Source organism: Tachyglossus aculeatus, chromosome 2 (genome assembly GCF_015852505.1).
Source record: "Tachyglossus aculeatus isolate mTacAcu1 chromosome 2, mTacAcu1.pri, whole genome shotgun sequence".
In the NCBI taxonomy this organism is placed as follows: Eukaryota; Metazoa; Chordata; class Mammalia; order Monotremata; family Tachyglossidae; genus Tachyglossus; species Tachyglossus aculeatus.
Genome location: NC_052067.1, coordinates 73,123,608 through 73,150,256, shown reverse-complemented (window position 1 = coordinate 73,150,256; position 26,649 = coordinate 73,123,608). Strand labels below are relative to the sequence as shown.

General features: G+C 41.1%; 1 protein-coding gene across 4 annotated transcripts in view; it reads left to right on the top strand.

Moving 5' to 3' along the window:
- UTRN (utrophin) overlaps window positions 1–26,649 on the top strand; it is a 583,736-nt gene that overhangs the window by 474,343 nt on the left and 82,744 nt on the right. For all 4 annotated transcript variants that reach the window (XM_038766673.1, XM_038766663.1, XM_038766681.1 and 1 more), the window contains 2 exons: window positions 22,215–22,276; window positions 23,450–23,524. In XM_038766673.1, the coding sequence (XP_038622601.1) occupies window positions 22,215–22,276; window positions 23,450–23,524 (137 nt within the window). The remainder of the gene's footprint in view (window positions 1–22,214; window positions 22,277–23,449; window positions 23,525–26,649) is intronic.

Sequence of the window (26,649 nt, the reverse complement as noted above, 5' to 3'; positions counted from 1 at the left end):
CTAGACTTTTAGACTGTGAGCCCACTGTTGGGTAGGGACTGTCTCTATATGTTGCCAACTTGTACTTCCCAAGCGCTTAGTACAGTGCTCTGCACACAGTAAGCGCTCAATAAATACGAACGATGATAGAGTGGGAGACAGACATTAATATAAATAAATAAATTGCTGGTATATATGTGGTGTGTATGTGGTACATATGTGGTATGTAGAGAAGCAGCGTGACTCAGTGGAAAGAGTACGGGCTCTGGAGTCAGAGGTCATGGGTTCAAATCCCGGCTCCACCAATTGCCAGCTGTGTGACTTTGGGCAAGTCACTTCACTTCTCTGGGCCTCAGTTACCTCATCTGTAAAATGGGGATTAAGGCTGTGAGCCCCCCCGTGGGACAACCTGATCACCTTGTAACCTCCCCAGTGCTTAGAAGAGTGCTTTGCACATAGTAAGCGCTTAATAAATGCCATCATTATGTATGTACTGTGGGGCTGAGGGAGGGGTCAATAGAGGGATCAAATCCAAGTGCAAAGGTGACACAGAGGGGACTAGGAGAATGGAGCACTTAGAACAGTGCTTTGCAGATAGTAAGCACTTAATAAATGCCATTAAAAAAGAGATAATTATTATAATGATGCTTAAGTGCTTACTATGTGCCAAGCACTGTTCTAAGCACTGGGGTAGATACAAGGTTATCAGGTTGGACACAGTCCCTATAGCACGTGGGGGTTATCTTCTTCATCCCTATTTTACAGATGAGGTAACTGAGGCACAGGGAAGTGAAGTAACTTGCCCAAGGTCATACAGCAGACAAGTGGCAGAGCTGGGATTAGAACCTAGGTCCTTCTGGCTCTCAGGTCCGTGCTTTATCCACCACATCACACTGCTTCTCTTGGAAATGAGTGTTTAATCATGGAAGGCCTCTTGGAAGAGATGTGCTTTTAATAAGGCTTTCAATGTGGGGAGAATAAGTGTCTGTCAGACATGAAGAGGGAGGGTGTTCAGGCCAGAGGCTGGATGTGGTTGAGAGGTTGGCAACAAGATGGACAAGATCAAGGTACAGTGAGAAGGTTGGCATTAGAGGAATGAAGTGTGTGATTGGGTTGTAGAAGGAAATCAGGGAGATAAGGTAGGGGGGTGCATGGTGATTGAGTGCTCGAAGGCAAGGAGTTTCTTTTTGCAGCAGTGGGTGGACAACCACTAGAAGTTCTTGAAGAATGAGGAACACGAACTGAACATCTTTGCATAAAAATGATCCAGGCAGCAGAGTGAAGTATGGACTGGAGTGGGGAGAGACAGAAGGCAGGAAGGTCAGCAAGCTGGCTGATATAATAATTAATAATAATACTACTAGTACTAAGTGCTAGAGTAGTTACAAAATTATAAAGTTTGACATAGTCTCTACACCACATGGGGCTCACAGTCTAAGTAGGAGGGAGAACAGGTATTGAATCCCATTTTATAGATGAAGAAACTGAGGCATGGAGACGTTAAGTGGTAGTGTCAGATTAGAACCCAGGACCTCTGACTCCCAGGCCAGTGCCGTTTCCACTGGGCCACACTGCTTCTGGTCCTCTGAGGCCCTAAACTCTCCTAAACATGCAGTTTTGAAGCTCTTCTTCCATTCTCCTGCCTTCCATCATGGATTTGAAGCCTTGTCCACTTCGAGCAGAGCTCAGAACTGGGGACAGCTCACCCTCCCTGACTCATTAGCCAGGTCACCCAACGGGTTGGGAGACTGGATGACAGATTCCTCCCATGACAATGATAATTTTGAAGATCTCTGACCTGCCAGTAGGGATTAGAAGCAGAAGCCGTGAGGTAAAGAAACTTAGTTTTCCTTTAATGCCGTCTGCCATTGGGTCCATCTTCATTTAATTATTCTCTATCTTAGGTTGGACTCTGCTCCAGCCAAACTTGCAGTCATCTCAGAAACACGGTTCATTTAACATCTTTTCCACTGTACGTGCCAGCACACCTGGAATGCTTACTCTCCTTTCGTTCTCTGCCAAATCCTGTTCCTTCCCTCTCAAAAACATCTGAAAACTCACTGCCTCCATCTAATTATAGTCACTCTAATTGCCCTTTAACATATACCTCAGTTTAGTATATATTTGTTTCATATGCGACTAATCCATGTGTTATGTATCTTTAATTGTGTTTGTTCTGTCTCCTTCATGAAATTGTGTATTCCTCAAGGGCAGAGATTGTGCTTCCCTTTATTTATGATATTTGTTAAGCACTTACTATTTGCCAGGAGCTTTACAAAGTGCTGGGTAGATACAAGCTAATTGTTGGACACAGTCCATGACCCACAGGATGCCCACCGTCTTAATCATCGTTTTTCAGGTGAGGTAACTGAGGCAAAGAGAAGTGAAATGACCTGCCCAAGACCTCACAGCAGACATATGGCCAAGCTGGGATTAGAAGCCAGATCCCTTTCTTTCTTTCTTTCTTTCTTTCTTTCTTTCTTTCTTTCTTTCTTTCTTTCTTTCTTTCTGTCTGTCTGTCTGTCTGTCTGTCTGTCTGTCTGTCCTTCCTTTCCTTCCTTTCCTTTCTTTCTTTCTTTCTTTCTTTCTTTCTTTCTTTCTTTCTGTCTGTCTGTCTGTCCTTCCTTCCTTCTTTCTCTTTCTTTCTTTCTTTCTTTCCCTTTCTTTCTTTCTTTCTTTCTTTCTTTCTTTCTTTCTTTCTTTCTTTCTTTCTTTCTTTCTTTCTTTCTTCCTTTCTTCCTTTCTTTCTTCCTTTCTTTCTTTCTTTCTTCCTTTCTTCCTTCCTTCCTTCCTTCCTTTCTTTCTTCCTTTCTTCCTTTCTTCCTTTCTTCCTCTCTTTCTCTCTTTCTCTCTTTCTCTCTTCCTCTCCTTCTTTCCTTCTTCTTTCTTTCTTTCTTTCTTTCTTTCTTTCTTTCTTTCTTTCTTTCTTTCTTTCTTTCTTTCTTTCTCTCTCTCTTTCTCTCTCTCTTTCTCTCTTTCTTGCATTTATTGTGTGCAGAGCACTATACTAAGCACTTAGAAATGACAATACAACAATGAAGAGAGACATTCCCTGTCCACAGTGGGCTTACAGTCTGAGGGTGGGGATTTTTATATTGTAGCTCCCTTTAAATATGGTTGACTTATTACCTGTTCCTTAATTAATAAAAATAATAATAATAATGATGATGGCATTTATTAAGCGCTTACTACCTGTGAAGCACTGTTCCAAGCGGTGGGGGGGATACAAGGTGATCAGGTTGTCCCACGTGGGGCTCAGAGTCTTCATCCTCATTTTACAGATGAGGTAACTGAGGCACCTAGAAGTGAAGTGATTTGCCCAAAGTCACACAGCTGACAAGTGGTGGAGCTGGAATTAGAACCCACGACCTCTGACTCCCAAGCCTGTGCTCTTTCCACGGAGCCACGCTGCTCTCTTCTGTTCCATGCACTTCTGCTTACCAGTGGCCTCCAATGATCCTTTGAGAGCCCTTTCACTTCTGCTTACCAGTGGCCTCCAATGATCTTTTGAGCCCTTCCACTTCTGTTTGCCGGAGGACTCCAGCGATCTTTTGAGAGCTCTGCCTCATTCCCTATCCTCAGTACTCCTGTCCAGCTTTAGAGACTGCTCCTCTAAAACATGCTGAAGGAGATTCCTTCTGCACCAACCTCCCACTCTTTTGTCCACACCCCTTTCCCCCTATTCTTTGCCTCTTCATGGGAGCTGGATTATGAGGCAACAATGGGGCCAATATTGGAGATTTTGGTGTGGTGTGGAGAGGGCATCTTGTGGCATCCCTATCTGCATATGGATTTACCATAAGACTATTGGTAATAGTAGCACATCAGTCAATCAGGGGTATTTATGGAACATCTATGATCACTCAGTGGTATACCCCCTCCTCAAAAATCTCCAGTGGCTACCTATCAACCTACGCATCAGGCAAAGCTCCTCACCCTCGGCTTCAAGGCTGTCCATCACCTCTCCCCCTCCTGCCTCATCTCCCTTCTCTCCTTCTATAGCCCAGCCCACACCCTCTGCTCCTCTGCTGCTAATCTCCTCACTGTGCCTCGTTCTCGCCTATCCTGCCGTCAACCCTCAGCCCACGTCATCCCTCTGGCCTGGAATGCCCTCCCTCCGCACATCCACCAAGCTAGCTCTCTTCCTCCCTTCAAGGCCCTACTGAGAGCTCACCTCCTCCAGGAGGCCTTCCCAGACTGAGCCCCCTCCTTCCTCTCCCCCTTCCCCCTCCCCATCCCCCCCACCTTGCCTCCTTCCCCTCCCCACAGCACCTGTATATATGTATATATGTTTGTACATATTTATTACTCTATTGTATTTGTACATATTTATTCTGTTCATTTTATTTTGTTAATATGTTTTGTTTTGTTCTCTGTCTCCGCCTTATATACTGTGAGCCCACTGTTGGGTAGGAACTGTCGCTATATGTTGCCAGCTTGTACTTTCCAAGTGCTTAGTACAGTGCTCTGCACACAGTAAGCACTCAATAAATACGATTGAATGAATGAATGAATATATTGAGCATTTATTGTGTACAGAGTACTGTACTAAGCACTTGGGAGAATACAGTACAACAGAATTTGTAGATATGTTCCCTGCCCACCAGGAGCTTATAAGTCTAGAGAAGGAGATAAACATTAAAATAAATTATGCATATGTCCATAAGTGATTAAAAGGTATAGATCCAAGTGCAGAAGTAATGTAGAAGGGAGAGGGAGTAGGGGAAATGAGGGCTTAGTTGGGAGAGACCTCTTGGAGGAGATGTGATTTTAACAAGTGAGCCCGTTGTTGAGTAGGGACTTTATATGTTGCTGACTTGTACTTTTCAAGCGCTTAGTACAGTGCTCTGCACACAGTAAGCGCTCAATAAATACAATTGAATGAATGAATGAATATATTGAGCATTTATTATGTACAGAGTACTGTACTAAACACTTGGGAGAATACAGTACAACAGAGTTTGTAGATATGTTCCCTGCCCACCAGGAGCTTATAAGTCTAGAGAAGGAGATAGACATTAAAATAAATTATGCATATGTCCATAAGTGATTAAAAGGTATAGATCCAAGTGCAGAAGTAATGTAGAAGGGAGAGGGAGTAGGGGAAATGAGGGCTTAGTTGGGAGAGACCTCTTGGAGGAGATGTGATTTTAACAAGTGAGCCTGTTGTTGAGTAGGGACTTTATACGTTGCTGACTTGTACTTTCCAAGCACTTAGTACAGTGCTCTGCACACAGTAAGTACTCAATAAATACAATTGAATGAATGAACAAGGCTTTGAAGGAGAAGAGAATGGTGGTCTGTTGTATATTAGGGAGTACATGGGCAAAGGATCAGTAGCAAGAGAGACTTTATACTGTGTACTGTATACTTTATACAGTACTGTATACTTTTAGACTGTGAGCCTACTGTTGGGTAGGGACTGTCTCTATATGTTGCCAACTTGTACTTCCCAAGCGCTTCGTACGGTGCTCTGCACACAGTAAGCACTCAATAAATACAATTGATGATGATAGAGGTATAGAGAAAATAGGTTGGCTTTAGAGGAGCAGAGTGTTCAGATTGTGTCAAGGAGGGTTAGGATGGTGTAGAACCCATTGAATGTGGCAAGAGGGAGGTCATTTTCCTTGGAGTGAAGGGAATAGACTTTAAGACTGTAAGCCTGTTGTGAGCAGGGAATGTGTCTACCAACTCTGTTATATTGCTATATTATACTCTCCCAAGCACTTAGTACAGTGTTCTGCACATAGTAAGTGCTCAATATATATGACTGAATAGAAGTCAAATTGAAGGGCATCAAGTAGAGACTTGGAGAAGAGGAAGTGGAGGCAGCAAGCATAGATGACTAACTTATGGGGTTTGGAGAGGAGGGTGATTTGGTGATAACTGGAGGAAGCCAGTGTGTGTTGGTGGGGGTGAGGGTCAAGGGAGGACTTTCTTAGGATAGAGGACAGGGAATGCTGTTTAGGCTAGGGGATACGTGAGCATATTTGAAGCAGTGGGAAAGGAGTCATTGGAAAATGAATGGATGAAGATCAAGGTCAGGGGGGTTATAATTGTTTTGATAAAGTGTGAAGGAATGGGGCTAGGGTTGCAGGTGGAGGGACCAATGTACTAAACATTCCAGAGGGTGCAATCTATGTAAAATCCACCATAACTGCCCGCAAGAAACTGGAGCTTCCAATTATTTACTGATGGGAGGGAAAAGAGGTACAGCTAACTATTAGAAGAGAATGAAAAAATGATTAAGTGAATGAAAAGATGCACAAATAACAGAACCTAACTTGATTATGGGCTACTGGTGGCTGTGAATGCAGAGATGCTGAGGTGGTTGGGATGAGCTGCTGAAGGATAGGTTATGAAAGGAGATATTTAAAGTCAGACTCACTAGAAAGATGGGTAGAACAACAGAATTTTAATTAAAAAATTAAATTCAGAAATAAAAGACATAATACAGAAAAGGAGAAACTAAGGTGGTTTAAATATAATTAAATGGTGATTAAATAGTATTTCAGAGTGTAAGCAGAAATGTAGGGCAAAGCAAATTGAACATTATCTCCAGACAATCACAGTGTGACACTGTGATTGCCCCAGGGTAGATATGTGAATTTGACTAGTCTTTCTGCTGGTTCAATCTCTCATCCTATCCCGACTGGATTACTGCATCAGCCTCCTCTCTGAGCCCCCATCCTCCTGTCTCTCCCCACTTCAGTCTATACTTCACGCTGCTGCCTGGATCATCTTTGTGCAGAAACGCTCTGGGCATGTTACTCCCCTCCTCAAAAATCTCCAGTGGCTACCAATCAACCTACGCATCAGGCAAAAACTCCTCACTCTCAACTTCAAGGCTCTCCATCACCTCACCCCCTCCTACTTCACCTGCCTTCTCTCCTTCTACGGCCCAGCCTGCACGCTCCGCTCCTCTGCCGGTAACCTCCTCACTGTGCCTCATTCTCACCTGTCTCACCATCGACCCCCGGCCCACATCCACCCCTGGCCTGGAATGCCGTCCCTCCGCACATCTGCCAAGCTAGCTCTCTTCCTCCCTTCAAAGTCCCACTGAGAGCTCACCTCCTCCAGGAGGCCTTCCCAGACTGAGCCCCCTCCTTCCTCTCCCCCTCCTCCCCATCCCCCCCCGCCTTACCTCCTTCCCTTCCCCACAGCACCTGCATATATATATATATTTATATTATATTATATATTTAAAATATATTTATTTTATATTTATTTATTTTGTATATATATATATATATATATATATATATATATACAAAATAAATAAATATAAAATAAATAGAATATAAATAAATAAAATAAATAGAATAGTAAATATGTACAAGTAAAATAGAGTAATATATATATATTTATATATATATTTACTATTCTATTTATTTTATTTTGTTAATATGTTTTGTTTTGTTATCTGTCTCCCCCTTCTAGTCTGTGAGCCCACTGTTGGGTAGGGACTGTCTGTATATGTTGCCAACTTGTACTTCCCCAGTGCTTAGTACAGTGCTGTGCACACAGTAAGCGCTCAATAAATACGATTGATTGATTGATAAATGCGACTGAATGAATGAATGACCAATTAGGCAGCTGTTATGACGTAGAATTGGGTTCAGTGTTTAACACTACAGCATTGTTTGAATGCTAGAAATTAAGGAATAAAGAAAAATGGGGACAGAAGAAATATTTCTAGGCTCAAAGCTTTCATTTATATTTTATATTTTTTGGAAGTTTTTAACATGTTTCCATAAAATGGTCTCCCATACTGTTTCTTTTTTCAAGTTATTTCTGTATTCTTAACTTGGAGCAAATTGCATCCTGATGTAACTTAGCCTTGACATGCATTCTTTGAAAGAGTGATAGAATCTTTATGTTAGGTGGGATGTTTTATGTGTTATACAAAGCAAAAAGAAGGGTTTTTTAGCCTGAATTGAAATTTAAATCTTCAATTTTTCATGCCTTCTCCAAGAGACACCATTTTAACTTCTTGTTTAGCTTATTCAAGCTAAACCTTTGTGTTCCCAGCTGTGTGGGAAGACTTAAAATGCAAGAGAAACATTCTTTAATAAAGTCAGGATCGTTTTCCTTGGGATTCTCAGGTCATAAACCATTATAAAATGTAACTGTATGTTTCATGATGTATTTGTTTCCTCGATTTAAATTCTAAGGTCGAGAGAAGTGGTGGGAGAAATGGAATTCAAAGATAAAACCCCATTACTATCAATGATGATCATGATGGTGGTGGCATTTGTTAAGCACTTACTATATGCTAAGCATTGTACTAGTGCTGGGGCAGATAATAGCAATAATTCGTTCATTCATTCAATCGTATTTATTGAGAGCTTACTGTGTGCAGAGCACTGTAATAAGCGTTAGGGAAGTACAAGTTGGCAACCTATAGAGACGGTCCCTACCCAACAGCGGGCTCACAGTCTAGAAGGGGGAGACAGACAACAAAACAACACATATTAGCAAAATAAAATAAATAGAATAGTAAGTATGTACAAGTAAAATAAATAGATAATACTTATGGTGTTTTTTAAGCACTTAACTTCTAGACTGTAAGCTCATTGTGGGCAGGGAACGTGTCTACCAACTGTTACATGGTACTCTCCTAAATTCATTCATTCATTCAATCATATTTATTGAGTGCTTACTGTGTGCAGAGCACTGTACTAAGTGCTTGGGAAGTACAGGTTCGCAACATATAGAGATGGTCCCTACCCAACAACGGGCTCACAGTCTAGAATGGGGAGACAGACAACAAAACAAAACATGTAGACCGGTGTCAGAGTCATTAACAAAATAAACAGAATAGTAAATATGTACTAGTAAAATGGAGTAATACATTTGTACAAAAATATAAAGTGCTGTGGGGAGGGGAAGGAGGTAGGGGGATGGGGAGGAGGAGAGGAAAAATGGGGCCCAGTTTGGGAAGGCCTCCTGGAGGAGGTGAGCTCTCAGTAGGGCTTTGAAGGGAGGAAGAGAGCTAGTTTGGTGGTTGTGTGGAGGGAGGGCATTCCAGGCCAGGGGAAGGACGTGAGCTGGGGATCGACAGCGGGACAGGTGAGAACGAGGCACAGTGAGGAGGTTAGCGGCAGAGGAGCAGAGGGTGCAGGCTGGGCTGCAGAAGGAGAGAAGGGAGGTGAGGTGGGAGGGGGCGAGGTGATGGACAGCCTTGAAGCCGAGAGTGAGGAGTTTTTGCTTGATTCGTAGGTTGACAGGAAACCACTAGAGATTTTTGAGGAGGGGTGTGACATGCCCAGAGCGTTTTTGTACCAAGATAATCCGGGCAGCAGAGTGAAGTATAGACTGAAGCGGGGAGAGACAGGAGGATGGGAGATCAGAGAGGAGGCTGATGCAGTGATCTAAATGCTTACCACAGTGCACTGCACACCTAAGTGCTCAGTAAATACTATTAATTGGTTGGTACTATGTTCCAAGCATTGTACTAGATTCTGGGGTAGGCTTGTAAGTTAAAGTTATGCCATTGCTTAGTATAGTGCTGGTCACAGAGTAAACACTTAACAAATACTACACGTATTATTATTATCCGGACTCTGCCCCTTGCCTGCTGGGTGACCTTGGGCAAGTCCTTTAACTTTGCTGTGCCTTGGTTTCCTCATCTATAAAATGGGGATTTGATATTCTTCTTAGTGCTTAGTACAGTGTTCTGCATATAATAATAAGCACTCAATAAATAACACTGATTGACTGGTGTCTGTTCTCTATTGTACTTAAAATGTAAATCCCATGTAGGACAAGGACTGTGTCTCACCTGATTGTCTAGTGTCTACCCTAGTGCTTAGTGCAATGATTGACATATACTAAGTGCTTAACAAATACCACCATTATGAGCTCTTTCCCCCATCTCTCATATTCTTAATAAGCTTTACACAAGCTATAAAAAAATAGTCTAGCTTGAAAAAACCTCACCTGCTGGCTGCGTCTATCAATCCATAATATTTATTGAGCACCTACTCTGTGCAAAGGACTGTACTAAGCACTTGGAAGAGGATAGAGAGTTAATAGATGTGTCCCTGCCCTCAAGGAGCTTACAGTTCTATCTTGAATGGAAGTAAGCTCATCCCATGATTCTTAGGCCAGCAAGGGGTTAAAGTGGTTTGATGCCTTCTGAGATTTCCAGTGGACTGTAGGTGAATTGGAGAAGACGTGAGAGGTACAGTCTAGCCTTCAGTGAGTCTATTCCTTTCATGATGAGGAACCCAGAATTCTTTCACCCCTACCTTTCTGTGCTTTCCTCGAGACAGAAACTCAGCCAGCTGCTCTTTCCTTAGGGCTGTTGTTAGCCTTGGAAGATGATAAAGCTGCCCAGCTTTATGACATCTTTCAACTCAGCACATCATTTCTTCAGATGGAGGGACTGTAATGGAATATGGGGAAACTCAGCACTGAGTTTCTCTGAATCTGCCTTTTTTTCTTGTCCCTAGTAATAATAATAATAATAATGATGGCATTTATTAAGCACTTACTACGTGCAAAGCACTGTTCTAAGCGCCGGGGAAGTTACAAGGCGATTAGGTTATCCCTCAGGGGGCTCACAGTCTTAATCCCCATTTTACAGATGAGGTCACTGAGGCACAGAGAAGTTAAGTGACTTGCCCAAAGTCACACAGCTGACAATTGGCAGAGCCGGAATTTGAACCCATGACCCCTGACTCCAAAGCCCGGGCTCTTTCCACTGAGCCACGCTGCTTCTCTAATTAACAATACTGGTATTAATATTAATAATTAATATTAATAATATTGGTAATATTAATAATATTGGTATTAAGATTAATAGTAATCTTGTATCCTGCGTGCCTTGACTACTGCATCTTATGCACACATCTTCATACTTTGCCGCTTCACCTACCTATAGTTTATTTATTTATATTATATATATATATGTGTGTGTGTGTGTGTGTATATATATAATTTATAATTTATTTTGTTTGTCTCCCCCACTAGACTTTAAGCTCCTTGAAGGCAGGCATCATGTCCGCCAACGCTGTTGAATTATATTTTCCCAAGAGCTTAGTACAGCTGTCTGCAGACAGTGCACAATGAATACCATTGATTGATTGACTAATTATCTCAGTCTCCTTTTGAATCTTTGTGTTTGCTGTACCCCTACCTGGCTGCTGTATTGGCCTCTGTGAGCTAGTCATTTGATTTCCATATTACCCATAACGACTTTTGTTAATCCTCAGGAATGGCAGTTTCTTTTAAAGTTTTCCATGTGCCCTGCCTGCTTGAGGTGCTGTCAACTTGGCTCAGAAGTTTCAAAAGTTATGGTATTATTAATAACTCTGGATTTTTTTAAAAATTTACTTGGATTTTGTTTTCAGAGATATCACCTGTATCAGGACTTACTAGGATTTGTAGTCATTTCATGTATTAAATTTCCTACATAATTATATTTATCTTATCACAGTTGCCCATCACTGGATACTCCTTGTTAGGATCAGTGCCAGTTAAACACATAGGCAGTATGTGGTGTTTCTTTATCCTATTTTAGTTGCCTAGTGTGGGAGAAGGGAAAATGTTTTGGCTGCAACAGTTTGCAGCTGTTCAAATATGACTAGTTCCTAGATGGTGTACTGCCCATTTTGCAGTACAAAACAATCCTAGCTGCAGCCAGTTACATTGATTTCTTTTTAAAAGCAAGTTGCTGTTGCAGTCTTAGAACCAGAGACTGCATTTATTCTCAGTCCTTAGCTTTTCTGCCTAACGAATCAACTCGTGTTGAATTCACAAAGGAAATTGCAGTTTTCCCCATCCATCTGGGTGCCAAATGTGTTTAGGCCCTAGCAGCCTATTAGGCAAAAGAGCAATTACCAGATTGAGAATAATTGGCATAACTAGGATGTTCAATTCATGGATACTCAGTTCTCTCATTTAGGTGTTGGTTTTTCCATACTTAGTCACAGGATTATGTAAACCGATGAAGAGGCCAAGGGTGGGCTTTTTCAATATCGAATAATCCTCTTTACTAGAGTGCCTTAAGTTTTGGTTTCTTTTTCCAGGTATTTATGACTCAGCCATAAAATTTGTCCCTGGTTTAAATTTTGGTCATAATTTAGTTATAGTGTTAATGAGTAGATGCTTGTGGGCAAGTCTGAACCTGATGCACCACCTGTATTTTAGCACTTGAATTCAATTCTATATACTTGTAACACAAATAGCGAATCTTAGATTGTGCAATTAAGAAGTTGTGAAATTTCTTCCCAAATTAAATACCAGTATTGTTAATATTTATTGAGCCCTTACTAGTGAACAGGACTGTACTGGGGAAGTGAAAAGACATGCATGCCCCCTACTTTCAATGGACTGAATCTAATGTAGGTGGGATAATAAACATAAATTGACCTATATATTATAGTTACTTGTGAGAGAATGGTAGAAGTAATAGCACATATGAGTAAATCATGACAGCATGGGATGGTTTGACCAATTAATAGTATTTATGAAGTGTTTACTGTATGCAGAATACTGTATTAAGTGTTTGGAAGAATATGTTAGTAGACATAATCCCTGCCCTCATGGAGTTTACAGTTTGTCAGGGGAAGACAGACACTAAAATAAATTACAGGAAGGAGGAAGCAATAGAGCATAAAGACATGTATAGAAGTACAAAAGGTGGTGTATGTGCCAGATGCTTAGGAGACAGACAAGTGTTGAGGAGAAATTAATCAGGAAGGCTTCCTGAAGTGACGTATTTTCAGAGGGACAACACTGAAGATGGGAAGAATACTGGCCACATTGTTGTGAAAGGAGGAGTGTTTTGGGAAGTAGGCAAGTTGCATGTTAGCTAAGAGGAACAAATGGTACAAAATTAGGTAGAGTATGAGGAGAACTAAGGTAAGGGAGGGAATTCTGATATGTTCCTTGAAGCCGATGGTTATGAGTTTCATTTTGTTCTGGAAAGAAATGAGTAATTATTGGAGGTTTTTGAGGAGTAGGGCCATATGTACCAGTGGTATTTTAGAAAAATGATCTGGGCACCAGAGAGAAATGTGGATTGGAGTAGGAAGATTTTGGAGGCAAAAAGGCTAATAATTAGGGTATATAAGCACTATTTGCCAAGCAGTGATCTAAACACTGGGATCAATATAAGATAATCATGTTGGATACAGTCCCTGTCTCATATAGGGCTCACAGTCTAAGTAGGCAAGAGAACAGGTATTGAATCTCCATTTTACAGGTGAGAGAACTGGGGCACAGAAGCTATTCACCCAAGGTTACCCAGAAGGCAAGTGGCAGACCCAGGATTAGAATCCACATCCTCTCACTACCAGGTCCGTGGTCTTTCCTTCTAGACTGTGAGCCCACTGTTGGGTAGGGACTGTCTCTATATGTTGCCAACATGTACTTCCCAAGCGCTTAGTACAGTGCTCTGCACACAGTAAGCGCTCAATAAATACGATTGATTGATTGATTGATTTCCACCAGGTCACACTGCCTCTCATAGTAGTCAGGCAAGATTTGACAAGTACCTGGACCTGTGTGATTGCAGTTTGGATAGAGAGAATTGGGCAGCCTCTGAAGAACTGACACAGTTTGGGAACACACCAAATAGGTGTTTAAAAGGCAGGAGGAGTCGAGGACGATGCCAAGTTTATGGGTTTGAGATCTGGGGAGAATAGTGTAGTTCTCAACTCTGATGGAAAAATTAAGTGGAGGAAAGACTTCGGGAGGGAAGATAAAGTTCAGTTTGGGAATGTTGAGTTTGAAGTGCTAGAGAAGCAGCGTGGCTCAGTGGAAAGGGCATGGGCTTTGGAGTTAGAGGTCATGGGTTCAAATCCCAGCTCCACCACTTGTCAGCTGTGTGACTTTGGGCAAGCACTTCACTTCTCTGTGCCTCAGTTCCCTCATCTGTGAAATGGGGATTAAGACTGTGAGCCCCGTGGGGGACAACCTGACCACCTTGTAACCTCCCCAGCACTTGGAATAGTGCTTTGCACATAGTAAAAGCTTAATAAATGCCATTATTATTATTAGTGGGACCGCCAAGTGGAGATATCCTGGAGTCAGGTGATGGGAGACTGCAGAGAAGGAAAGAGCACTGGAGTAGTGAAATAAATTTGGTAGTCATCTGAGTAGAGGTAGTAGTTGAAGCCAAGGGAATGAAAGAGATGTCTTAGGGAGTGAATGTAAGTTGAGAGTAGATGGGGACCTAGGATGAGCCTGAGGGACGCCTACAGTTGTGGAGAGAGGGGCTGAGAATTAATCAGGAAATGCCTCTTGGAAGTTGTGATATTTTAGGTGAGCAGAGGAATGGATTAGTGAGGCTGAAACTGAGGAGTGGTCCTAGAGGGAAAAAGTGTGTGCAGTAGGTGGCTGTCAGAAGGTAGAGAAAGTAAGGAGGCTTGCCTGGAAAGAGTGAAAATCAGGAGCTGGGGAACAGGGATAAGAGAGCAGATAGGTAGGAGGAAGCTCAATGTTGTCCAGGTGATTTTATTTTATGCAAGAAGCAATGAGGTGACATTGAAGTTTGGAGGTGAGGAGCAATGACATTACAGTTGACATTTTAGACGGTCGGTTGTTGCCATTCTCTGTAAGATCGATTAAAGTGAAGAAGAAAGAAATGGCAGTGGGACCACTAATTAAAAATGATTTTTTTAAAAGTTTAAGTGCTCCACTTCCACACCTTCCTGGAAGGATTTCTTAGACTGCAGGCACCAAGTGGGACAGAGACTGCGTCCATTCTGATGATCTCTTTTCTGCCCCAGTGCTTAGCACGGTGCTTGACACTTAGTAAGTGCTTAATCGATGCCATCAGTAGTATTATCTCCTTACAAGAGGGCTTAATGATAATTATGGTATTTCAATGATTACTATGTGCCAAGCACTGTTCTAAGCACTGGAGTAGATACAAGGTAATGCGGTTGTCCCATGTGGGGCTTACAGTCTTAATCCACATTTTACAGATGAGCACAGAGAATTTATGTGCCTTGCCCAAGGTCACACAGCAGGCAAGTGGCAGAGCTGAGATTAGAACCCACATCCTCTGATCCCAAGCCCATCATCATCATCAATTGTATTTATTGAGCACTTACTATGTGCAGAGCACTGTACTAAGCGCTTGGGAAGTACAAATTGGCAACATATAGAGACAGTCCCTACCCAACAGTGGGCTCACAGTCTCACAGCCCATGCTCTTTCCACTAAGCCACGTTGCTTCTCATGTGGCTTCCCCAATTAAGCTTTCTTATCCCCTACTCTCCCTTCTGTGTTGCTTATGCCCTTGGAGGTGTACCCTTAGAATCGCTTGATATTCACCCCATTCTCAGCATTACAGCACTTAAGTAAGTATCCCTAATTTATTTTACTATGTGTCTCCCATTCTAGACTCAAAGTCCCTATGGACAGGGAACATGCCTACCAATTTTGTTGTATTGTACTCTTCCAGGGGCTTAGTACAGTGCTCTGAACATAGTAAGCACTCAGTAAGTGCCACTGATTGACCCACAACATTTGCCTTTTAATCTAAATTTCTCATTATGAATTTTCATGTTTCTTTTGTCATCTAGGTTTAATCAATCAATCAGTGGTATTTATTGAGCTCTTACCATGTGCAGGGCACTGTACTACGCCCTTGGGAGAGTACAATGCAACAATATAACAGACACATTCCCTGCCCACAACGAGTTTGCAGTCTAAAGGGGGAGATATTAATAGAAATACAGAAATTGCAGATATGTACATAAATGCTGCGAGGCTGAGGATGGCATGAATATGAAATGCTTCTAAGGGTACACGTCCAGGCACTAGGTTTAGTGCTGAGATCAACTCTACCTTCATAATGAAAGTTGTTTAGAATATAATGTATTTCAGGGCAGGCAGAAGTGAAATTATGTAAGCAGAAAATTGCCTTGGCCTGTCTTCCTTGGCTGGAACTCTCAAACCTGAATATTATTTGCTGGTTTCAGAATTATCCACGGGAGAATTGTTCAGCTGGTGGACTAACCATGTACCTGGCCTCTCCTTAACACTGATAATGGAGGATAATAAACTTTATATAAGAACATATAAATCATTTACTTTATGAATTTAATTCTCCAAATCCTCATAATTCATATTTAAAAAGAGAAGTAATTTGATTGTCAATATTCAGTTAGTGTTGATTGAATTTTTTGGCAAACATTTGTCACATGGTAAAATTTTACATATCCAGTAATTTTTTTTTTGATAACTGGAACCTCCATAATATTGCAGTCCATAATATTGCGGGGATTTGGAATTGGCTTTCAGATACTAAACAATATCTGAATAGTGTCTCTTTCTGTCTCTTGTTTACCAACATCTTTCTTTTTAATGTACTGTTCTCCTATTTTCTCACTGGTTAGGTGAGAATTAAATTATCTTGACTTCACATCTTGATCCCTTTTCCTTCATCTTTACAGAAACTTTTTCTAATTTGCCCATGATGTAGTAATTATGACATTGGTTTTGTTTTTGTTTTTATGGTATTTGTTAAGGACTTACTATATGTGAAGCACTATCCTAAGCACTGAGGATAGTAATTAGGCTGGACACAGTTGTTGTCACACATGGGGCTCACAGTCTAAATAGGAGGGTAAACAGGTAATGAATCCCTGTTTTTCAGTACTGATTACTAGTGCCATGCTCCATAGATACAATATAAGCAGATAGGACACAATCCTAGTTGAGAAGCAGCGTGAGCCTAGTGGAAAGAATACAGGCCTGGGAGTCAAAGGATCTGGGTTCTAATCCCAGATCCACCACTTGTCTGCTGTGTGACCTTGGGAAAGTCACTTAACTTATTTGGGCCTCAGTTTCCTCATCTGTAGAATGATCATTAAATCCTACTCCCTACTTCTTAGATTGTGAGTCCCATATGGGACAGGGACTGTGTCCAACCTGATTATCTTGTATCTACCTCAGAATTTAATATACTGCTCACAAAAAGTGCTTAAGAAGTTCCTAAAAAAAAATTTCCTGTCTCACATGAACGTCACAGTCTGAGAGGGAGCGCACCATAATGATAATAATAATAATGATGATAATAATGATGGCATTTGTTAAGCACTTACTATGTGCAAAGCACTGTTCTAAGCACTAGGGAGGTTACAAGGTGGTCAGGTTGTCCCACGGGGGGCTCACAGTCTTCATCCCCATTTTACAGATGAGGGAACTGAGGCCCAGAGAAGTTAAGTGATTTGCCCACAGTCACACAGCTGACAAGTGGCGGAGCCGGGATTTGAACCCATGACCTCTGACTCCAAAGCCTGGGCTCTTTCCACTGAGCCCACACTGCTTCTGAACTGTCAGGCCATCAACAGAATATGCTGTTGAACAGTGAACTAAAATGCAAATATTTTTTATAGACTCAAGGAGCTGACCTGAACTACAAGTGGTGATGCTGTGCTGGCTAACTGAAATGTCCAGGATTGATGATTGTTCTTTTCTTAAAGCCTTCCAGATGGGGAGCCCACAACTCCTTTTCATGGCCCAGTCCAAGGTCTTCCTTATTTCCAAATGAAATGCATTCCTCTATAATTGGATCTATGTACAAACAAAATATTTCCAGAAAAAATATGCAATTCTCTTGTAGGCTATGGGCTTCAATAAAAGACTTTAACTAGCATGACAGTGTTAGTTGATCAACCCTTCTTGGAGAAGCAGTGTGGCTCAGTGGAAAGAGCATGGGCTTGGGAGTCGGAGGTCATGGGTTCAAATCCCGGCTCCACCAATTGTCAGCTCTGTGACTTTGGGCAAGTCACTTAACTTCTGTGCCTCTCGTATTTATTGAGCGCTTACTATGTGCAGAGCACTGTACTAAGCGCTCGGGAAGTACAAATTGGTAACATATAGAGACAGTCCCTACCCAACAGTGGGCTTAGTGCTTTGCACATAGTAAGTGCTTAACAAATGCCATTATTATTATTATTAATAATAATAGTAGGCAAAATGAGCAAGAATAAATATATCCTTGAATCTTCCCATAGTGGAACAGGGTGAAGAAGCTAGTAAAATTAAGCAACTAGAGCCTTTTAAGCTAAAATGTCTTCTGAGAACTGGCCGGGTAGGGCATCAGAACAGGCAAATAGAAAGTGTTTTGCTGATTTGATCAGAAAACAAAAATTCTTCCACTCACAGGTCTAGCAGTCTGAATGACAATACTAAGTTCCCTCCTGAGCAACTCTGACTTTTAGTACTATTGTTTATTGATGGCCACTTCTCATCCCCCAGTGCATGAATGAAAACAAAATTTTACTGTATGTCATTATACAAATATATGTGTCAACACAAAAATATATCTAAAAATAGATTATTTGATGTTCTAAGCTCCTTAATTCTTCAAATTGTCATAAATTCCCTCTAGACTGTAAGCTACCTGGGGGCAGAGAAGCAGCGTGGCTCAGTGGAAAGAGCACGGGCTTTGGAATCAGAGGCTATAGGTTCAAATCCCGGCTCTGCCAATTGTCAACTGTGTGACTTTGGGCAAGTCACTTAGGTTCTCTGTGCCTCAGTTACCTCATCTGTAAAATGGGGATGAAGACTGTGAACCCCCCCGTGGGACAACCTGATCACCTTGTAACCTCCCCAGCTCTTAGAACAGTGCTTTGCATACAGTAAGCGCTTAATAAATACCATCATTATTATTATTATCACCACCAACTCTTTTTTAATGTAGTTTCCCAAGCACTTATTGAGGTGATGTGCACACAGTTAGCACCCACTGAATAGCTTTGTCTAGTGATCAATATACTTTGTGACTTTTTTTGGCATCTCTGGGTCTTCTGGTTCTTAATGTGTTAGAGAAATTCACAATTTCATTTGTCATTGGGCTAGTTTTGTCACTGGATGTGATGTAACCGAGCTTTCCTGAGATATATCTTGCAATATGATTGTTTGGGATAGAAAATAGGGTTTTGGAAAAATATAATTTTTTTCACCACTAAAGATATCAGTATTAAACTCCTTAAAATTTCCTACATTAAAATATTGATAAAATACTGGGACTGTCCCCTCAGATACTCCTATAATTATTTCTTCTAGCCTTTCTTTCTTTCTTTCTCTCTCTCTCTCTCTCTCTCTCTCTCTCTCTCTCTCTCTGTATAATGTATATATATATATATGCATATGTATATATATTCACACAAAATAGATATTAAATATGTCCTCCAAGAAACTGTTTAGAACACAGTAAATTCATTGGAAATTAATTCTAGATATTACTCTGAAAACAGCAAATTATTCCTAATGAGTGAACAGAATAATGATTCCTATTGGAGATTAAACATCCCCTTGAACTGGGTTTTACTTTGTTGTCTGTATTTCAATTATGAGGATAAATTCAATCATACCTTCCAATCCCTTACCTTGTGTATATTTGCAGTTTTGCGAAATCAGGGATGAAGGAAGAACAGATCCGTACTTAGACTATCTTTAGTAATTCAGGTGAGGTAAGATGCAGAGAAGCATCGTGGCTCAATGAAAAGAGCCCGGGCTTTTGAGTTAGAAGTTATGGGTTCAAATCCTGCCTCCACCAATTGTCTGCTGTGTGACCTTGAGCAATTCACTTAACTTCTCTGTTCCTCAGTTACCTCATCTGTAAAATGGGGATTAAGAGTGTGAGCCCCATGTGGGACAACCTGATCACCTTGTATCCTCCCCAGTTCTTAGAACAGTGCTTTGCACATAGTAAGCACTTAACAAATTGCCTCATTATTATAGTTGAGGAATTTAGGTGAGGACTTTTAACTCAGTCATGTAAAAGACTGTTGGGGACAAGATGAACCAGATTGTCTGACTGAATTGATTTCATTATCTAGCTAATTCTCAATACTACATTTACTTTGCCTGTGTAGATACAGATCAAATAGCAGTGTAGTCAGTGACATATTTTATCCATTAAATGTGTTAAATAGTGAATTCCATTATTCCATGTGTAAATCCACTCTATAAGGATGGCAAGAATCAAAAACCATGCAGATTACCATAGTGCTCTAATTTATACTGGCCTTACTTTTCATGCCTTTGAGATGGTTGAGATTCGAGCTCACTCATCCAACCCCACAAATTTGAAGTGCACCAATATTTTGAATGTTTTAAATGGAATCTAATCTTTAGAAAGTCTATATTCTGAATGCTTCTTGTCTAGGGTAAAGGCAGTAATTGTTTTAAATTAAACGCCATCTATGAAACACAGTGTTATTCAGGGCACTCTAGCTGAAGATTAAAATACATTTGTGATTAAATTTGTTTATTTATAGACAGCAAAATATTCTGTAGTTTAGCCCAGAGAACATCAGTTTTTCATAAAACATTTTCCCCAAACCTCTGCTTCTCTACTTTAAACAACTGAAGTCTTCTAGTCAGGTTGACTAGATCTAACTGAAGTGTGGGCTTTGAGCAAACACTTTCTCCTTGAATTTTAATTCCATCAGTATGTTAAATGTAATTTTAGCATATATATCTATTTGTGGCCTATTTATTTCATAAAAATTGCTGCAGGATGACAGTGGATCTCATCAAGTTACTTGATCTAATTGAAATGTGGGCTTTGACCAAACACTTTCTCCTTGAATTTTAATTCTATCAATATGTTAAATGTAATTTTAAAAATTGCTATAGGGTGACAGTGGATCCAGTCGAGTTACTTGATCTAATTGAAATGTGGGCTTTGACCAAACACTTTTTCCTTGAATTTTAATTCTATCAGTATGTTAAATGTAATTTTAGCATATATATCTATTTGTGGCCTATTTATTTCTTAAAAATGCTATAGGATGACAGTGGATTTCCCTGAGCCTGTTAGTTTTGTCACATTCTATTATTCTTTCTAATTTACCACATCTAGTATAATTTCAATCAAAAATATTTATTCAATCATATTTATTGAATGCCTACTGTATGTAGAGCACTATCCTAGTTGATTGGAAAGTACAATTCAGCAATAGAGACAATCCCTGGCCACAATGGGCTTATGGCCTAGAAAGGGAAAGACAGACATCAAAACAAGTAAACAGGTATCAATAGCATCAATATGAGGGATTTTGTATATAATGCAAACCCCAGGGAATTGGAATTATTTCAAAAGTTGGAAAACTCATTTTTTAATCTTCCGTTTCACAATATGGTTATATAATGAAAATGGTGGCACATATTTCAAATCCTAAATAACTGTTGACATATCATTCCTATGAGTGCCATAAAACTCTCCAGATTTCATAAGCAACATGCACAAAATCTTAAGGAAAAGATTTTCTGACATAAAATTGTGAATTATCATGAAAAGACAGGTGTTTTGTTTTCCTTAGGTAGCACTCTGCACACAGAAAGCGATCAAAAAATTCCATTGATTGGTTGATTTTGACATCTCAAGTCTTAGTGTCAAAACACACTTATTTAGAACTACTCTTTTTATGTCTCCCCACCCCGCTGACAGCAACATTTAATGTGTTTCAGATTTCTTTCCCTTTTCCCCTCACTACCACCATCATCTTCTTCAGAATCTGAAATCCAAAGCTGAAACTTCAGATCAGGATATCAGCTCTTTTACTTTCCCTCTGACTTAACAGGGATTGTTTTGTCTGTGAGGGAGAGTGAACATGTATCCCCACCTGGGGTTGAGTGCTCAGTGGGTTTATATGGCCCATCTATTTTGTTTTTACAAGTGAGAGGGGAAATGATAAAAATAATAGCGTTGGTATTTGTTAAGTGCTTGCTTTGTGCCAACCACTGTTCTAAGCACTAGGGTAGATACAAGGTAATCAGGTTGTCCTACGTGGGGTTCACAGGCTTCATCCCCATTTTACAGATGAGGTAAATGAGGCACAAAGAATTTAAGTGACTTGCCCAAGGTCACACAGCTAAGTGGAAGAGCCAGGATTAGAACCCCCAACCTCTGACTCCCAAGGCCGTGCTCTTTCCACTAAGCCATTCTGCTTCTTTTGGGTAGGGACCGTCTCTATATGTTGCTGACTTGTACTTCCCAAGCGCTTAGTACAGTGCTCTGCACACAGTAAGCGCTTAATAAATATGATTGAATGAGTGAATGAATGAAATGATGGAAAATAGGCTATCAGTTGGGACATGAAAGGTACACGAGTAGTAGTTTGTGTCATTAATGGGCGATTTCCAATTTTCACAAGTGGAGTTCCCAAATGGATTCTTGTAATTATGTTAGGGTTTTTTTTTTTTGTTTATTTTGTGCATGGTTTTGCATACTGATTTTCTAAAACTGTCTTTTCCAGTCATCAGACACAAACAACCTGTTGGGATCATCCTAAAATGACTGAACTCTTTCAATCCCTAGGTAAGTACTTTTCTTTAGCAGCCAGTTTCATGAAATATGTAAAAAAGACTGAGCTTTTTCTGTCATAACTATTACCATCAGTGCCTATTCTCAAGCGTCCTCATGGGCCGTACAAGTCATTTAAGTAGTATACTCTGCTAGGGGATCAAAGGCTAAGTGCTAGAAACATGCTCTTTTTAGCATTAAAGTGGTATGTTTATTTTAAAAAGCAACTTGACATTGCAACAATAGTTTCACACTTTTTCTACTCTCTCTTCTTAAGTGGTTGGTCACAGTTGGCAGTTGCACAAATATGAATGCCACAGTTTAAATAGTGATGCAGTTGTGAATGTTCTGTTTTTCCTGAGTTCAGGCTCTTCCAGGAGACAGGCTTGGCTCTTGCCTGAAGCCATCTAAATTCAGGACAGTTCTTACCCAGTCCTGTAAATCCACTTTGACCAGCATTTCTCTTTCGTTCATCATCTCTGATTATGAGCATTGTTGACACGTGCTATTTCTTTATCCATTGGAAAAAAATAATCTCTTGGAAGACACAGCCAGGAAGTTCAGAGATCAAGAGTTCTGATGTCTTTCCAGTCACTAACAAAATATGTACACCCTATTTTGTTTTCTACATCAGTTGACTACATTATAAAATGGAAATTAGAGTTGAAATTTCTTTGATAAAATTTAGTTATCAAAAATGACTGTGGAATTCTTTTGCAAAAGCAAATCAATATAAATGTTGAATGATTACAGAAAGCATCTGCAATTTTTATGTGTTTTGTTAGGGAAGATATGAAATTTTACATTCGGGGATTAAGCATGTATAAAATGTAAATTGTGGTAGGTTATAAAAAGGAGGAAGGAAGGTCTTAAGCAAGGTTAAATACTTGTAACCACACTACTTTTCAATTGGCTCTGTGATATAAAAAAAGTCATCACTACTTGTGATTTTAAACTACTGCATTCCTTTTCCTAATTCTGTTGTCTTTTCCCCCATGAAAATGATATCTGAAGGTATTTATGGAAAGTGCCACCTGAAAAATCTTATATCAATGCAGCCTTATTGACTATATATTCCCTAATTATTTTCTTAAGTCACTGTTATGGATCCAAGTATCCACATGTATGTATGTCTGGAATTCAATACATTGTACAATAATAAAATATTTCTGTTCTGTAATATTTCAGCTGATCTGAACAACGTACGTTTCTCTGCCTACCGCACAGCCATCAAAATCCGAAGATTACAAAAAGCACTATGTTGTAAGTAATACTTCACAAATGAATCACTTTTTGACCAGTGGAGTCTGGCAAGAATGAAGGAGGTGGGAGGTAGACTTGAAAGCACCAGTACAGATTTTTAAACTACGTATCATATATTTTATGTATTATATATGGAAAAAATGACTGTAATCTAGCAGTGGCTTCAGACATGGTGAATACTAGTGCAGATTTTCCATGGTACTTAACCAGAATAAGATCATTAACAGAGGGTATCCGTAAATCCTAGCCCACTGATGTTAGAACATGAAGTGATTCCATAGGAGATAAGTGTGTAGGGAAGGCAGAGTGGCCCAGTGGAAAGAGCACAGGCTTGGGAGTCAGAGGACCGGGGCTCTAATCCCATCTCCGCCACCTGTCTGCTGTGTGACCTTGGGCAAGCCACTTCACTTTTTTGTGCCTCAGTTACCTCATCTGGAAAATGGAGATTAAGACTGTGAACCCCACATGGGACAACCTGCTTCCTTTGTATCTACCCCAGCGCTTAGAACAGTGCTTGGCACATAGTAAGCGCTTAACAAATATCATCTTTATTATATTATAAATGATTTACTTATATTAATATCTATCTCCCCTTTCTAGACTGTAAGCTCACTGTGGGCAGGCAGTGTGTCTGCTTACTCTGCTGTATTGTATGGTCCCAAGCAGCAGCATGGCTTAGTGGAAAGAGAACGGGCTTGGGAGTCAGAGGTCATGGCCTCTAGACCCGGCTCTGCCACTTGTCTGCTGTGTGACCTTGGGCAAGTCACTTAACTTCTCTGTGCCTCAGTTCCCTCATCTGGAAAATGGGGATTAGGACTGTGAGCCCCACGAGGGACAACCTGATTACCTTGTATCTACCCCAGTGCTTAAAACAGTGCTTGGCACATAGTAAACACTTAATAAATGCCATCATTATTACTTAGTGCAGTGCTCCACACATAGTAAGTGCTCAATAAATACCTTTGGTTGATTGACCGAAGTCCGAACTAAAGGCCCCCCACGCCTTTCCCGTCACCTAAAGTAAGATGTTGAATATATCAAGCCAAACTGAGACTTTCTTTGTCATTTCCCACAGTCACTAAATAAATGAACAGCTAGTAACAGCATTAGAAGCCTCAGTTCTGCTCAGAATTTGAATTGACAATTCATCCCATCCCATCACTTATTCTTTGAGGTCCTCTAAGAATGATTGTTATTATTTTATGAAATTTACCTGGAACTGTATATATGCAAAGTGTGATGTAGTAGTTGATTTATCAGAAAGATTTCTTGAATAATTTAATATTGAGCATAAATTGAAAGTATTTTTCTGCAGCCTAGTATTTGGCATTTGCTTCCATTTTTGTGTATTTGACTATACATACATGAAATTGCCAGTTAGGGTCAGGCAAACCAAGAGTACTCAGTCATATTCCAAGAGTAAGCCCATGAATACTTATATATATCTGTGTGTGTGTGTGTGTGTGTGTGTGTGTGTGTGTGTGTGTGTGTGTGTGTGTGTACACAGTAGGCACTCAATAAATACCTTTTAGACTGTGAGCCCACTGGTGGGTAGGGACTGTCTCTATATGTTGCCAATTTGTACTTCCCAAGCGCTTAGTACAGTGCTCTGCACATAGTAAGCGCTCAATAAATACGTTTGATGATGATGATGTATACATAAGTGAATATCAATCAATCAATCAATCAATCAATCAATCGTATTTATTGAGCGCTTACTATGTGCAGAGCACTGTACTAAGCGCTTGGGAAGTACAAATTGGCATCACATAGAGACAGTCCCTACCCGATAGTGGGCTCACAGTCCAAAAGGGGGAGACAGAGAACAGAACCAAACATACCAACAAAATAAAATAAGTAGGATAGAAATGTACAAGTAAAATAAATAAATAAATAAATAAACAGAGTAATAAATATGTACAACCATATATACATATATACAGGTGCTGTGGGGAGGGGAAGGCGGTAAGGCGGGGGGATGGAGAGGGGGACGAGGGGGAGAGGAAAGAAGGGGCTCAATCTGGGAAGGCCTCCTGGAGGAGGTGAGCTCTCAGCAGGGCCTTGAAGGGAGGAAGAGAGCTAGCTTGGCGGATGGGCAGAGGGAGGGCATTCCAGGCCCGGGGGATGACGTGGGCCGGGGGTCGATGGCGGGACAGGCGAGAGCGAGGTACAGTGAGGAGATTAGTGGTGGAGGAGCGGAGGGTGCGGGCTGGGCAGTAGAAGGAGAGAAGGGAGGTGAGGTAGGAGGGGGCGAGGTGATGGAGAGCCTTGAAGCCCAGGGTGAGGAGTTTCTGCCTGATGCGCAGATTGATCGGTAGCCATTGGAGGTTTTTGAGGAGGGGAGTGATATATCCAGAGCGTTTCTGGACAAAGATAATCCGTGCAGCAGCATGAAGTATGGATTGAAGTGGAGAGAGACACGAGGATGGGAGATCAGAGAGAAGGCTAGTGCAGTAGTCCAGACGGGATAGGATGAGAGCTTGAATTAGCAGGGTAGCGGTTTGGATGGAGAGGAAAGGGCGGATCTTGGCAATGTTGCGGAGCTGAGACCGGCAGGTTTTGGTGACGGCTTGGATGTGAGGGGTGAATGAGAGAGCGGAGTCGAGGATGACACCAAGGTTGCGGGCTTGTGAGACGGGAAGGATGGTAGTGCCGTCAACAGAGATGGGAAAGTCAGGGAGAGGACAAGGTTTGGGAGGGAAGACAAGGAGCTCAGTCTTCGACATGTTGAGCTTTAGGTGGCGGGCGGACATCCAGATGGAGATGTCCTGAAGGCAGGAGGAGATGCGAGCCTGGAGGGAGGGGGAGAGAGCAGGGGCAGAGATGTAGATCTGGGTGTCATCAGCGTAGAGGTGATAGTTGAAGCCGTGGGAGCGAATGAGGTCACCAAGGGAGTGAGTGTAGATTGAGAACAGAAGGGGACCAAGCACTGAACCTTGGGGAACTCCCACAGTAAGAGGATGGGAGGGGGAGGAGGAGCCTGCAAAAGAGACTGAGAAAGAACGACCGGAGAGATAAGAGGAGAACCAGGAGAGGACGGAGTCTGTGAAGCCAAGGTCAGATAACGTGTTGAGGAGAAGGGGGTGGTCCACAGTGTCAAAGGCAGCTGAGAGGTCGAGGAGGAT